This window comes from Saccopteryx bilineata, chromosome 4, assembly GCF_036850765.1.
Source record: "Saccopteryx bilineata isolate mSacBil1 chromosome 4, mSacBil1_pri_phased_curated, whole genome shotgun sequence".
NCBI lineage: Eukaryota > Metazoa > Chordata > Mammalia > Chiroptera > Emballonuridae > Saccopteryx > Saccopteryx bilineata.
In genome coordinates this window covers 166747926-166760706 of record NC_089493.1, presented here as the reverse complement: position 1 = coordinate 166760706, position 12781 = coordinate 166747926, and the positions used below count along the sequence as shown (strand labels likewise).

The following is a 12781-nucleotide window of genomic DNA, read 5'->3' as shown; positions in this document are numbered from 1 at the left end:
GAGAGAGAGAGAAGGGGGAAAGCAAGAGGAAGAGAAGCAGATGGTCACTTCTCATGTGTGCCCTGATGGAGGATCGAACCTGGAGCATACAAACATAGGGCCAACACTCCATCTACTGAGCATACTTAATGGCCCTGAGTGGCCAGGGCCATTAAGTATGAGCCTTATCAGTAGAATATAGATGGATTTTAAAATCATCCAACTTGATAATCTCTTTGTTTTAATAAGTAAAATTAGCTCATTTATATACACAGAAGCCATATTTTAAGAAATGAGAAAAGTTTAAATTATAATAAGTTATTAATTAAGAGCATCTTGGTACCAAACAGAAAATAAAAATCCACACTTAGACATTCAGTGGGAATGGGTTAAAAGCCATCAGAGACAAAACAGACATTACCTAAAAAATAATGACAACTTGTTGACAGAAAACTTCTTATTAGCAACAATAAATTCCAGAAAACAATATGTTTCAACATTTTGGTTTGTACATTTAAGTGGAAGAGCCTCCAACACCACTTCCTCTCCCTGTCTTCCTCACTCCTGGGATCAGTGTTTTGAATATGACAGCCTACATCTGAGATATTTTCAGCATTTACTTTCTGAAACCAGCCATCTGTGTCCCCCACTCTCTCTTGGTCTTGTGCTTTCAACAAATTATGACCATAGAAATTGGCAGGTAGCATTTTTATGTGATTTCCTCTTTTTAACTAGCTGAGGGGCTTAACTGCTTATTTTGCATTTAATTAGTAAGCTGGGCTCAGATCCCTTGTTGAACTTGAAACATTTTTGTTTCCCTTACACTGCTGGAACAATCTCCTGACCTTCACTGTCTTCATCTAAGTCCAAGACTAGAACTCTCACAGCTTAAGCCTGGCTCACCACTTTCTTTCTTTTAACATTTATTGACCTTATTTTAAAGTGAGGAGATGAGATAGAGAGACAGATTCCCACATGCACCTCAACCAGGATCCACCCAGCAACCCCCATCTGGGGCCACTGCTCTGCCCACTTGGGACCATGCTCACAACTGAGCTATTTTTTAGTGTCTGCAGTAGAGGCTGCATGGAGCCATCCTCAGCACTCGGAGCCAACACACTCGAATCAATTGAGCCATGGCTGCGGGAAGGAAAGAGAGAGAGAAGAGGAGAAGCAGATGATCACCTCTCTTGTGTGCCCTGACTGGGAATCAAACCCGGGACTTCCACACACCAGGTCAACACTCTACCACTGAGCCAACCAGCTGGGGCTTACTGATTGGTTGTTAGAAAGAGAGAGAGAAAGAAAGGAACATTAATTTTTTTGTTCCACTTACCGATGCATTCACTGGCTAATTCTTGTAATGTACCCTGAACCAGGACTGAACCCACAACCTTGGTGTATTGGGATGATGTTTTAATCATCTGAGCTAACTGGCCAGGGCAGCTCGCCACTTTCTTTTTCACTTTTCATCCACTTAGATATTTATCTTTTATTTATGCCATACATGTTTTTGTTTTTCTTTTATTTTATTTTATATATCTTGTGAATTTTTTTGGAACAGAGTAAGTAAATTAAAGCATGAACATACTCCCCTATGATGCATTTCTTATGAAGACTTAACACATCAAAATGGGATATAGAATTTAATTTCTTAGTCACTTCCATTACAAGAATAATGTTCCAAGTTAGGAGGTTTCAAACTAGTTCTCAAATTGCATATTCAATTTTCTATCATTCATTTCATTATTTCATTTTAAAAGTAACTTAAACATTTGATGTATTCTTCAGCCTGCATAAAATATTTCAAAATAAAGATTAAGCAAAGGACTAAACCAGCAATAATTTAAACTTACAGCTTACAGAGATTTCCATACTTTTATATTAACACAACTAAAAATACTATTTTAGACAATCTCTACCTCTTTAAATACCCTAAAATAAAATAGCACACTGACACCTGACAGATGACAGCTATAGTTGATTTAGGGATAAATTAGGGGCTGTTTGTAACTTAAGGACATTTGAAAACACTATGAGTAAAATAAATATTGGTGGGTCTTTTCTAGTAAAACCCTAGCCATGCCATGGCCATGTAAACCCAGAAGAAAATCAAACTATTTGGCTAGAGGCAAGCAGATAAATGTTAGAAGCTGCTCTCATTGTTTCTGAGGCAGCGCTCTCTCCACCACTGAGGTGGCAACTCACATATGCTCTTCATGCCAATCACCTAGAGTCATCTTTTCAATAAAAGAACAATTATAAATGTACTGGATATAAACACTTCATAATAATTTCCCAGGATTTGTAAATAGAACTCTATGAAGAAACATGAGAAATAGAAGGGCTGTTAGTAGTAGAGAGTGAAAGCAAGTAAGGAAACATAGGGATTATTTTTATCTAGGTAAATTAACTACAAGAAGTTTACCTGAGGAAATGTTTTCTTTTTATCTTCAAGTAAAGACTGAGGTGCTGAAAGAAAATCATTTTTGTTACAACTCTCGTGGCTGATGAGTGTGTCCGCGTAGTTGGGCTGCGGGAAGATCAAATGACTTTTCCCTGAGTCCGCGGTGAGGGAGACCTCGTGGGAATAGGTCTGCAGGAAAGCCTGCACACTGTCCACGCCCACAAAGTGCGAGGCGGGCAAGCCCGCCAATCCACCTCCTGAAGCCTGGAGCAGACGTGACGTGTGCCAGCGCCTCAGCCTGAGCGCCAGCAGCACGATGACAAAGGCCAGAAAGACGCAGGAGACCGCGGCCACTGCCACCACCAGGTACAGGGTGAGGCTGGTGTCGCTGAGGTTGGCGGGAGACTCAAGGCTACTTAGGTCAGCCAGGACGTCTGGGATGCTGTCCGCCACAGCCACAGTGAGCGTGACGGTGGCCGAGAGAGGGGGCTGGCCGTGGTCCTGGACCGCCACCACCAGGCTCTGCTTGAGCGCATCTCTGTCCAGCAGGGCCCGCGCAGTGCGCACCTCGCCCGTGTGCAGCCCCACCGCGAAGAGCCCTGGCTCGCTGGCCTTGAGCAGGCGGTAGGACAGCCAGGCGTTCTGGCCCGAGTCTCTGTCCACCGCGACCACCTTAGTCACCAGGTAGCCGGGTTCTGCGGAGCGGGGTGCCAGCTCCACGCCGGTGGAACTGTCGGTGGGCAGAGTCGGGTACAGGATTTCGGGAGCATTGTCGTTTTGGTCCAGCAGGAATATGCTTAGGGAGACGTTGCTGCTAAGCGATGGGTTCCCACTATCATGCGCAGTCACTCTCAGTTGCAGGTCCTGAAACTGCTCATAGTCAAAAGATTGCAGCGCATACAGGACGCCGGTGTCTGAGTTGATGGAAACGTACGAAGACACAGGTGCCCCCTGGATAGTGTCTTCTGCTAAGGAGTAAGTGACTCGTGCATTCTCATCACTGTCGGTGTCATGGGCTGTCACAGAGAAAATGGAGGATCCTCTGGGGTTGTTTTCTGATATATATGTAGAGTAGGAATCCTGTGTAAAGGCAGGGGGGTTGTCGTTGATATCTGTCACTTGTAGTAAAATGTGCATTTCAGTAGATAGAGTCGGAGTTCCCTGATCTGTTGCTGTTACTGTAATGTTGTACCTGGAGGTAAGTTCTCTGTCCAGTATTCTTTCTGTCACTAAACGATAATAATTATCAACTAACTTTTCTAATTTAAAGGGTAGATTTCCAGGAATGGAACATATAGTGTGACCATTGTCTCCAGAGTCCTGGTCATGCACACTGATAAGAGCAATTATGGTTTCAGGAGGAAAGTTTTCTGGGACTGCAGTGGTGACAGAGGTGATGGTCACTTCTGGGGCATTATCATTTATGTCCAGAACTTTGATCAGCACCTTAGTTCGAGACATAAGACCTGCACCATCTTGAGCTTGAATTTCCATTGGATAAATTTTGTATTCTTCAAAATCCAAGGGTTCTGTATTCGATATTTCTCCTGTGTAAGAATCCAATTGAAATATTTGGGCTACTTTTTGGTCTATATTATGAAAGGAGTATGTCACTTCCCCATTGGCTCCTTCATCTGGGTCAGTGGCTTTTACTATGAGCAGCCGAGTGCCCAGGGGCACATTCTCTGGGACACTAATGTGGTACTGTGCTTGAGTAAATGCTGGAGGGTTGTCATTTGCATCCACTACCTGAACACGAATGCGGAGGGTTCCTGAGTGAACTGGGTTGCCCCCATCATAGGCGGTAAGGAGGAGGTGGTGGACAGCTGCTTCTTCCCTATCCAGTGGACTTTGCAGCACCATCTCTGGTTGTTGGGGCCCATCAGCTCCTCGTTGCACATCCAGGGAGAAATGAGGGTTGGAGCTGAGCTGGTAGCTCTGGAGTGAATTCACACCGACATCAAGGTCTTGCCCAAAAGGCAGAGGGATTCTGGTACCTGGAGTGGTTATTTCATTCATTTTAAATTTCACTTCCTCTAACTGGAATTGGGGAGTGTTATCATTAATATCAATTATTTTCACTTCAACAGGAAAAAGCTTCATTTTATCCCCTACCAAGATATTAAAACTCACCAGACAACGCTCGCTCTGAGCGCAGAGCTCCTCCCGATCTATCCTGCCCGCGGTGACCAAGCTGCCGCTTCGCGGATTCAGAGCAAAAAGCTGCGTCCTACCTCTGGAGACGATGCGGACTCCTTGCTCTGACAGCTCCTGGGGTTGTAGCCCCAGGTCTTTGGCGATGTTGCCCACGACGAAACCTTCATCAGTCTCTTCTGGCACTGAGTAGCGGACCTTCCCGGCCTGGGCTTCCAACAATAGTTCCAGAAAAAGGAACAGCAGGACCAGCCCGCTGTAGCAAGGCAGCTTCACCCAAATCCCCATTGCTTTCTCGCTCACAGTTTTCTTCCAGTCGTAGGAAGGGTATTGTTTCTCTGCTCTTCTGTGCCTAAATTAACTGAATTTTCAGGAGAATTCAGAGGGGAAAGTGGTCCAGGAGTACGGTCTGGGCAGCCTCAGAGAGACTGTTTTCAATCTGGCGATGATGAAGGTTCTAAGAAGCTTTTTTTTTTTTTTTTTCTGGTGGGAGGTGCATGCGTGTTCTTCCTGTATATCCCAGTCTGGTGAACAGCGGCGCCTAGAGTCCTACCCAGTTACTGCACTTTTACATAATAAATTTTCTTCATTTACCTGATGCATCTATCCTTAAGTCTTAGTTTATTTGTCAGAGAAATAGTTAAGCACTGTACAATATATGTATGAAAAGGAAACTACTATGTTTATCTAATCATATTTAAGTGTTGCTAAATTGCAATATACAGTAGAAACCAAGTATTCCCAACCTAACTGCTTTCCCTGTTTGCTATTCAGAGGATATCACAAAGCAGACAAAAATCATCATTCCACTCTGTAGTATATGCTGACCATTTGATATTCTCTCAGGCCACATAGAAAATCAACTTCCCTTTGAGAATAAAAAATCAAAGGGAAAAAAACTTTTAGAATAAAAGCCAGACTTTCAAAATCGGACTCTCCCGTTTACTCTCTATTGTGCTTTAAATATTTATTAGGAAACTTGGCATTTTTGAGGGATACATTTTACCTCACCCTCACTTTACATCTTTTTCTGAAGTGTCTATGTATGACATGAATTTTAAAAGACCTTTAGTATAGGTTTTAAAAAGACCTTTAGTTCATCTAAAGGTGATACATTTAAAATAACATTAGGATCTTGGAATTTTCACTGAAAAGATGTCATATGGATGTCTAATTTAGACTTTAAGTTTAAGAGACACAACAGGTAGTGACATTATTCCTCAAAACTGAAAAGGAAAAGGCCACACCTTTATTTTTAGACAGGCTATTAGGATAATATGTATTCTTTTACAGCCCACACAGTAATTTCTCCAAGAGATGTTGGTTTTCTTAAATAGCAGTATTTTTTTTACTACATTGTCTGAATTCTTTTACTTATTGCAAAATTAGTAAAAGGTTACTAGCTAAAATGTCTCAGTCTTAAGAGTGCTTTACTTATCTTTACCCAAAGTTAGGAAAGAATGTTCTCTGCATTCCAGAGGTAGACATTCTCAGAATCAGACTTGGCCAGATGTTGGCATCCAACCCTCAGACACCATGATTGGGAAGAGTCTAGAAAATGATGAAACAAAAGATATAAAAAACCCACAAGAATAGTTCTTGGAAAGAGAATTTCTGGTTCTACATAACAAAGTCTACAGTTTCTCAGCTTCTCAAAGGCAAGTTTATAGAACTCAAGAGCAGAAAATTAAAGATGCAGTGAACGTTCTTCAATATTTCAATGAGAGGACTCTTTAGCATAAAACACAATTTTTTAGAACATACATCAACAGGCGCAAGTCTAATGAACTGTTCAGATTAATGAGACAAATCAAAATATACAAAAAAACTAGCAAGTAAACTTGTAAAGTGCCCCTCCCCCACTAACCAGGAAAACAATCAGAATTTATTTATAACAGGATGATATTTATGAAATAGAAGTGTTAAAACTCACACTTATACATTTGAATCCAATGTAATATTTAAGGCTTCATTACTGGCACTACAGAGAATATCCAGGTGAAGTGTGTGTTTCTTGAGTTAACTTGAAATTAAGGATTTGCAATATCTGAAGCCACACATAGATTGTAGGAACATGACAAATCTCTCTTGCTGAAGTGGGAATGACTCCAAATCCAGGTTTGGACCAGAGACCAGGCTGAAAGCAGGGATAGAGCAGCATTGTGGGCACAGGATGATGGATAGTTACTAATGAAGGGAGGGCACCATGACCAGGCCAAGGCCAGGGCTAACTGCACGTCTGCTGGCCTGGATGAAGGTGCTGAGTTGTTGCTGAGGCCTAGCAGCAACTCCTGCAAACTGTAGGCAAAAACCAGGTGCAGCGTGACAGCTGTCACTGTTGCACATGGCAACCTGGAGAGCAGCATCTTTGTCACCTGTACAGCCACAGTGCACATCTCACTCCTGTGCATCCCCAGGTTGAAGAGTGGGAGTCAGTGGTTTAAAACATGTGATAGAACAGCCAGGCACTGCGCCCAGGTCGACGTCCACCTTGGTGACCAGGTAGCCAGGCCACATAGTACATGGTGCCACAGTAGAGAGGGCTGTGACTTCTGACAGCAGCTCCTGCATAGCATTCTCTGTGCATTTTCACCGTAGTGTCCCACCAGCACAGAGAGGCTCAGGATGACACTGAACCCAGTTAAACCCTGGTCATGAGCCTGTAGAGTCAGCTCCAAGACAGACCACAAGTGAACACCATTGTGCTCTATGCTCACCCTCATGTCAGACAACACCAGCAGTGCCACCAATGAGTGGCTGGTCAGAAAGAAATGGGAGGCTCTTACAGCCCCAAAGCTAAGTTTGAAGCACTAACATGTGTGATGGAGTCTCTGGGTGGGCTTTCCCAGTCTCAAGAACTATATAGGAGGCCTGTTGGAAAACCAGAACGTTTTTGTTGATGTGGGTTATATCAGGGTGACTGATGTGCTGGAGAAGGACAGCTTGTCCTTGTCCATGACTTTGATGGTGACATTCTACTTCAGAGTTCCCCCCCAGTTTAGAATTCCTTCTGGCAGTAGTTTACAAAGAATTACACAGTAATTTTTAGAAGTGAATTGTTTGTGTGTTTATTACTCTCTATGGTATCTTTCATTTCTCCAACTTAAGCAAGGTCTCTGAGTCCAGTTGTTTGATTAGAGCGACCGCATTTCTTGCCTCTAATAGAATTAGACACCCAGCTGAAAGTCACCTGCACTGTGTTACAGTTCTCCATGTTTCCATTTCAACCATGTTTCTGAAATGGTTCCTTAAACTATCTCCAGTCTTCTTTTCTACCACATGATTTAACCATTACTCTTTAAAGTCAAAGATAGTGTTGTTGTTATTGAACACTAGATATATTCCGTATGCCTCATGAGATGTGTGGAAAGTGTAGAAATCTACCTTCAGGGTGTCATCTCGGTCAGTGGGGATCACTGAAGAATACGGAGAGGAGGTGAAGAGCAGGTTGTCCTGCAGGCAAACTGCTGTAATCCTTGTGGCTCAGTTTGGGAGGACTGCCATTGGAATCCAAGACCTGCACTTTGTCCTTAGCTGTTCTATTCCCACCCACCAGTAAATGGTGGCAGTTCCACTCTTCTGGTTCAGACTTCTCCAATATTTACTGCCCTGATGCTCTTTCACTTCTGGGGGTGGGGGAGATAGTTATTGAAACTGATCTGATTAATTCATAGAGAATTACTTGCAGCGTCCAAATCTACTGTGGTTTAGGAGTAAACTTTGCTCCTTTTAAGATAATTTCTAGAATTTTCAAAACGAAATGTCTGCCCTAAAAGCCATGTTATTTATATCCAGAATGAATATGTTTCTATTAAAAGTATCTCTAGGATTTACAGTGAAGGTTTCAGATTTGAGGGGCCTAGGGACTTCCTTCAGCATATCTGCTAGATCTATAACCGGTCTTTCTGGATTTTGTCCCTGCTCCCTTCCCCGGCTGCGGTAGAGAAAGGCTTCTCAGCACTCACCCGTGGTTCTGGTTACTGAGATGCAGATCTTTGGCGAGATCCCTCACTTTTAAACCTTTGGCCTGTTGCTTCCAGATTTGCTGCGCAATTTACTAGGCTGAACAATGACAGCAGGAAGAGAAAGGGCGCTTCCTGCACTCGCTGCTCCTTCCCTGTGGGGGACTTCTTCCTATCCCTTCTCAATGCTGCTTCTCGCTACGGTTGCTCCGGGATTACAAAGGTGTGTTGGAAAGAAAAGGCAGCACCTCACTCAGGATGATTAAAGATCTCAATGTTCCTGACCCAGATATTTGGAACAGACTTCTGGAGAAATGGCATGCAGAGTCCGCTCCGGATGTGTTTCCCCAAAGCGGAGATCGCTGCGTCAAAGAGTAGCCAGCGTATTGCGTGGCTTCACTCCACCCAGGGATTGACCGACAGCGGCACCCAGAGGCCCAGACCTAACTAAGCCTATCTTCATTTCTGAAAGTCCTCGCAGGAAACTGCATTTTCTTTATTTCCAGGACTTATTTTAAAATACCAGTTGGTTTAGTACAAAGGCTGAAAGTAATTATTTCTTGTTGGCAAAATATCAATAAAATGGTCTTTCCACAGAATTTAAATCCAACGTTTTATTAAAATTCGTATCAACTTAAAATAATTCTTACAGAATTTTCCCTCTTGACATTTCCTTTAAAAAAACCCCACAATATACTATTAAAGTCTTTTTCCTCCGAAAAACTCTTTTACTTAAAAAATTATCCATTGTAAAAAGAATTTTACATTACAAAAATAAATTCTTACTGTAAATTCTATAATATAAAAAAATTTCCCCTAGAAAAAGGTACAAAATACTGATAAAAATTTTAAATCACCAGTAATTACATTATATAATTACCAACTTAAAGAATTTATATTCTATGCCTATCCATACTTTTTAAAATACACATATACTTTTTCCTTTTTTTACTGTGGTAAAATATACCTAACTTAAATTTTTTTAAGACTTTATTCATTTTTTAGAGAAGAGAGAGAAAGAAGGGAAGGGAGGAACAGGAAGCATCAACTCCCATATGTGCCTTAACCAGGCAAGCCCAGGGTTTCAAACCGGCAATGTCAGTATTCTAGGTTGATGCTTTATCCACTGTACCACCACAGGTCAGATATACCTGACTTAAAAATTAGCACCATAACAATTTTTAAGTGTACATTTTAGGGATATTAAATACATACATAATGCTATGCAATCATCCCTACCATCCATTTCCATAATTCTTTTCATCTTGTAAAACTGAATTAGCTCTTTTTTTACTATTGGTTGCCCTCATAGAGTAATATTTGTATCCCCCACTCCCAAGTTCATATGGTGAAACCTAATAATGTGATGGTATTTGGAAGTAAAGCATTTGGGATGAAACCTGTGCTCATTAAATGGTAACTCCTCATTCTCCCTTCTCTCCATCCCCTGGCAAACACCCTTCCACTTTCTGACTCTGTGATTTTGACAATTCTAAGTAAACACCTAATTTAAGTGAAATTATGCAGTATTTGTCTTTTTGTGATTGGTTTATTTCACATAATATCCTCAAGGTTCATCCATGTTGGAGGACATGGCAGGATTTCCTTTCTTTTTAAAGCTGAATAATATTCCATTGTATGTATGTACCACATTTTGCTTATCCATCCATCTGTTGATAGACATTTGGGTTCCTTAAAACTTTTAGCTATTGTGAATAACACTGCTGTGACATGGGTACACAAATATAAGACCCTTTTTTCAATTCTTTTGGGTATACACCCAAATGTGGAATTGGTGGAGCATATGGTAATTCTATTTTTAAGTTTTTGAGGAATCATAACATTGTTTTCTATAGCGGCTGTACCATTTCACATTCCCAACAACAGGGTGCAAGGGTTTCAATTACTCCACATCCTTGCTGACATTTCTCCTTTTCTGTTTTTTCAATAGTAGTTATTTTAATGGGTGTGAGGTGGTATTTCATTGTTGTTTTGATTTGCATTTTCCAATGATTAGAGATGTGGAGGAGCATCTTGTCATACGCTTATTGGCCATTTCTATATTTATGGAATTACATATGTACTATTTTAATCCTCCAAATAATTAGCTCTTTTTTTACTATTGGTTGCCCTTATAGAGTAATATTTGTATCTCACCCACTCCCAAGTTCATATGGTGAAACCTAATAATGTGATGGTATTTGGAGGTAAGGCTTTTGGGAGGTAATTAGGTCATGAGGGTGGAGTCCTCATAAATAGTGTAAATGCCCTGTAAAAGAGGTTGCAGAGAGCCCTCTCACAACTTCCACCATGTAAAGTTACAGTGAGAAGACTACTGTATATGAATATGGAAGCCTGCCCTCACCAAACACCAAAAAGTCTCAGACTTCTTAGATTCCAGACTGGAATATAAATTTCTGTTCTTTACAAGCCATTTGGTTTATGGCATTTTGTTACAGCAGCCCAAATGGACTAAGGCAGTTCTCCATGCCCTTTCCTTTTTTCTAACACTTTCTTTTTAGTTTAGGAGCCATTTTCTGCATACCTAAGGTGAAACAAGCTATTCCTAGTTATAGTAGGTTCTAAGACATCTAAACCAATAATGGTCACTTCATTCCACTTTTTAGTGGTTAGTTAGGAATGTAGGCTTAAAATAAGAAGCTTAGGAAAGGGTTTTTCAACTCTGATACAACTTTGAGCCAGATAACTCTGTTGTAGGGAGATAAGTGGTCTGTGTATTGCAGAATATACAGCAGCACCTCACTAGATGCCAAAGACTCACCCCACAGTTGTAACAATAAAAAATGTCTTTAGACATCACCAAATATCCCCTCTTCTTCACCATTAAAATGTGACTATTATTGAACCAGTGATAGGTACATAACCCAAGTTAGTCTAATCTGGTTGAAAGACAATCTTTGCTGGGGCTAACCACTCTCTAAACTTACCATGGACAAGGAAGGAAGTTCCCTAGATATTGCTGGCAGGTTTCTTGTGACCGGAGACTTTGGAAGTTTACCAGGAGATGAGAGCAAAGCTGAAAAAAAAAACCCACATATAAGCAAATGTTTATTCTCCAAATTTAGGAGAAGAAAATAATTTGTACCAGGCCAGGATTCTATCTTACCATATTTGTAGAACTGCACTGTCCAATACAGTAACAATGAGCCACATGTGACCACTGAACACTTAAGATGTACTGAAAGTATAAAATACACACAAGATTTTGATTTAGTTCAAAATAAAAATATAAAATATATGTTTAATAATTTTTATATTGATTATGTGCTGATATGCTATTTTTGATGATTGGGTTAAATAAAATGGAATTGAAATTAATTTCCCTTATTTCTTTTTGCCATTTTGATGTGGCTATTAGATAATTTAATATATAATATGTGAATTTCAGCTGAGGTTCACATTAGATTACTGTTGGACAGAGCTGCTCTAGACTACTTAGTTTTTGAGATAACTCATTTTTTATTGTTTAAACCAGTGCAAATTAGGTTGATTTTTTTCCTATAGAAAACATCATACTTGAAATAGAAGACAACTAACTGTGTATTAAATAAAAAAATAGACATGTTTCAGGACTGAAGGAGGTTGATACTGTGGAGGAAACTTCAGTTAATCCTAATTATCTCTATTTTTCATTGAAAAGTTTACTAACTGACATACATCATAATTTTGGCAAGTAAGAATTGCATAGACTTTATCTCAGGTTACATTCTAAGACAAGGATATTGGAGCATCATAAAACTTACAGGCAATTAAAATACAAAGCAATATTTGGATTATTTTCATTTAATAAGTATGGTCTCACATTTTATATAGTTAAGTAAAGCATTATGTGGAGGATAGCATGCTAAAACTCATATCTATAAGTAAAATCTTACTTATAGAGTAAAGAGAACTAAGGTACAGTTATCCTAAAAACCATAATTTCAACTTCAAATCTAACATTAAAAAAAAAAAAAAAAAAAAAGAAACTGGTGCCAGGCCATTTTAACTTCCTCCCATGATACACAGTCTACCTACACCAAAGAGGACACGTTCACACAATTAGCAAACCTCTCTGCTCATAACAATTAGTACTGTCCTTGACTACCTAGGTAATGTATATGAAGTGACACTCTCATTTCAAAGTGACATAGAATGTATTTTCTCTCAAAAATTATAGGATTTAAACTATATTTATGTTCCTCCTAGATGGATCAATTGACTCATTCAATCAGCAAATATTTTTTGACTAGGTACAGGGACATGACGAACAAGATAG

At 40.3% G+C, this 12781-nt stretch overlaps 1 protein-coding gene across 1 annotated transcript in view; it reads right to left on the bottom strand.

Annotated features, from left to right (window-relative positions):
- The window catches only part of LOC136333521 (protocadherin gamma-C4), a 172513-nt gene extending 167473 nt beyond the window's left edge, over window positions 1–5040 (bottom strand). Inside the window, exon 1 of the mRNA XM_066272768.1 lies at window positions 2408–5040. Within this exon, the coding sequence (XP_066128865.1) occupies window positions 2408–4828 (2421 nt within the window). The 5' untranslated portion in view covers window positions 4829–5040. The remainder of the gene's footprint in view (window positions 1–2407) is intronic.
- Between the last annotated feature and the right edge of the window lie 7741 nt (window positions 5041–12781).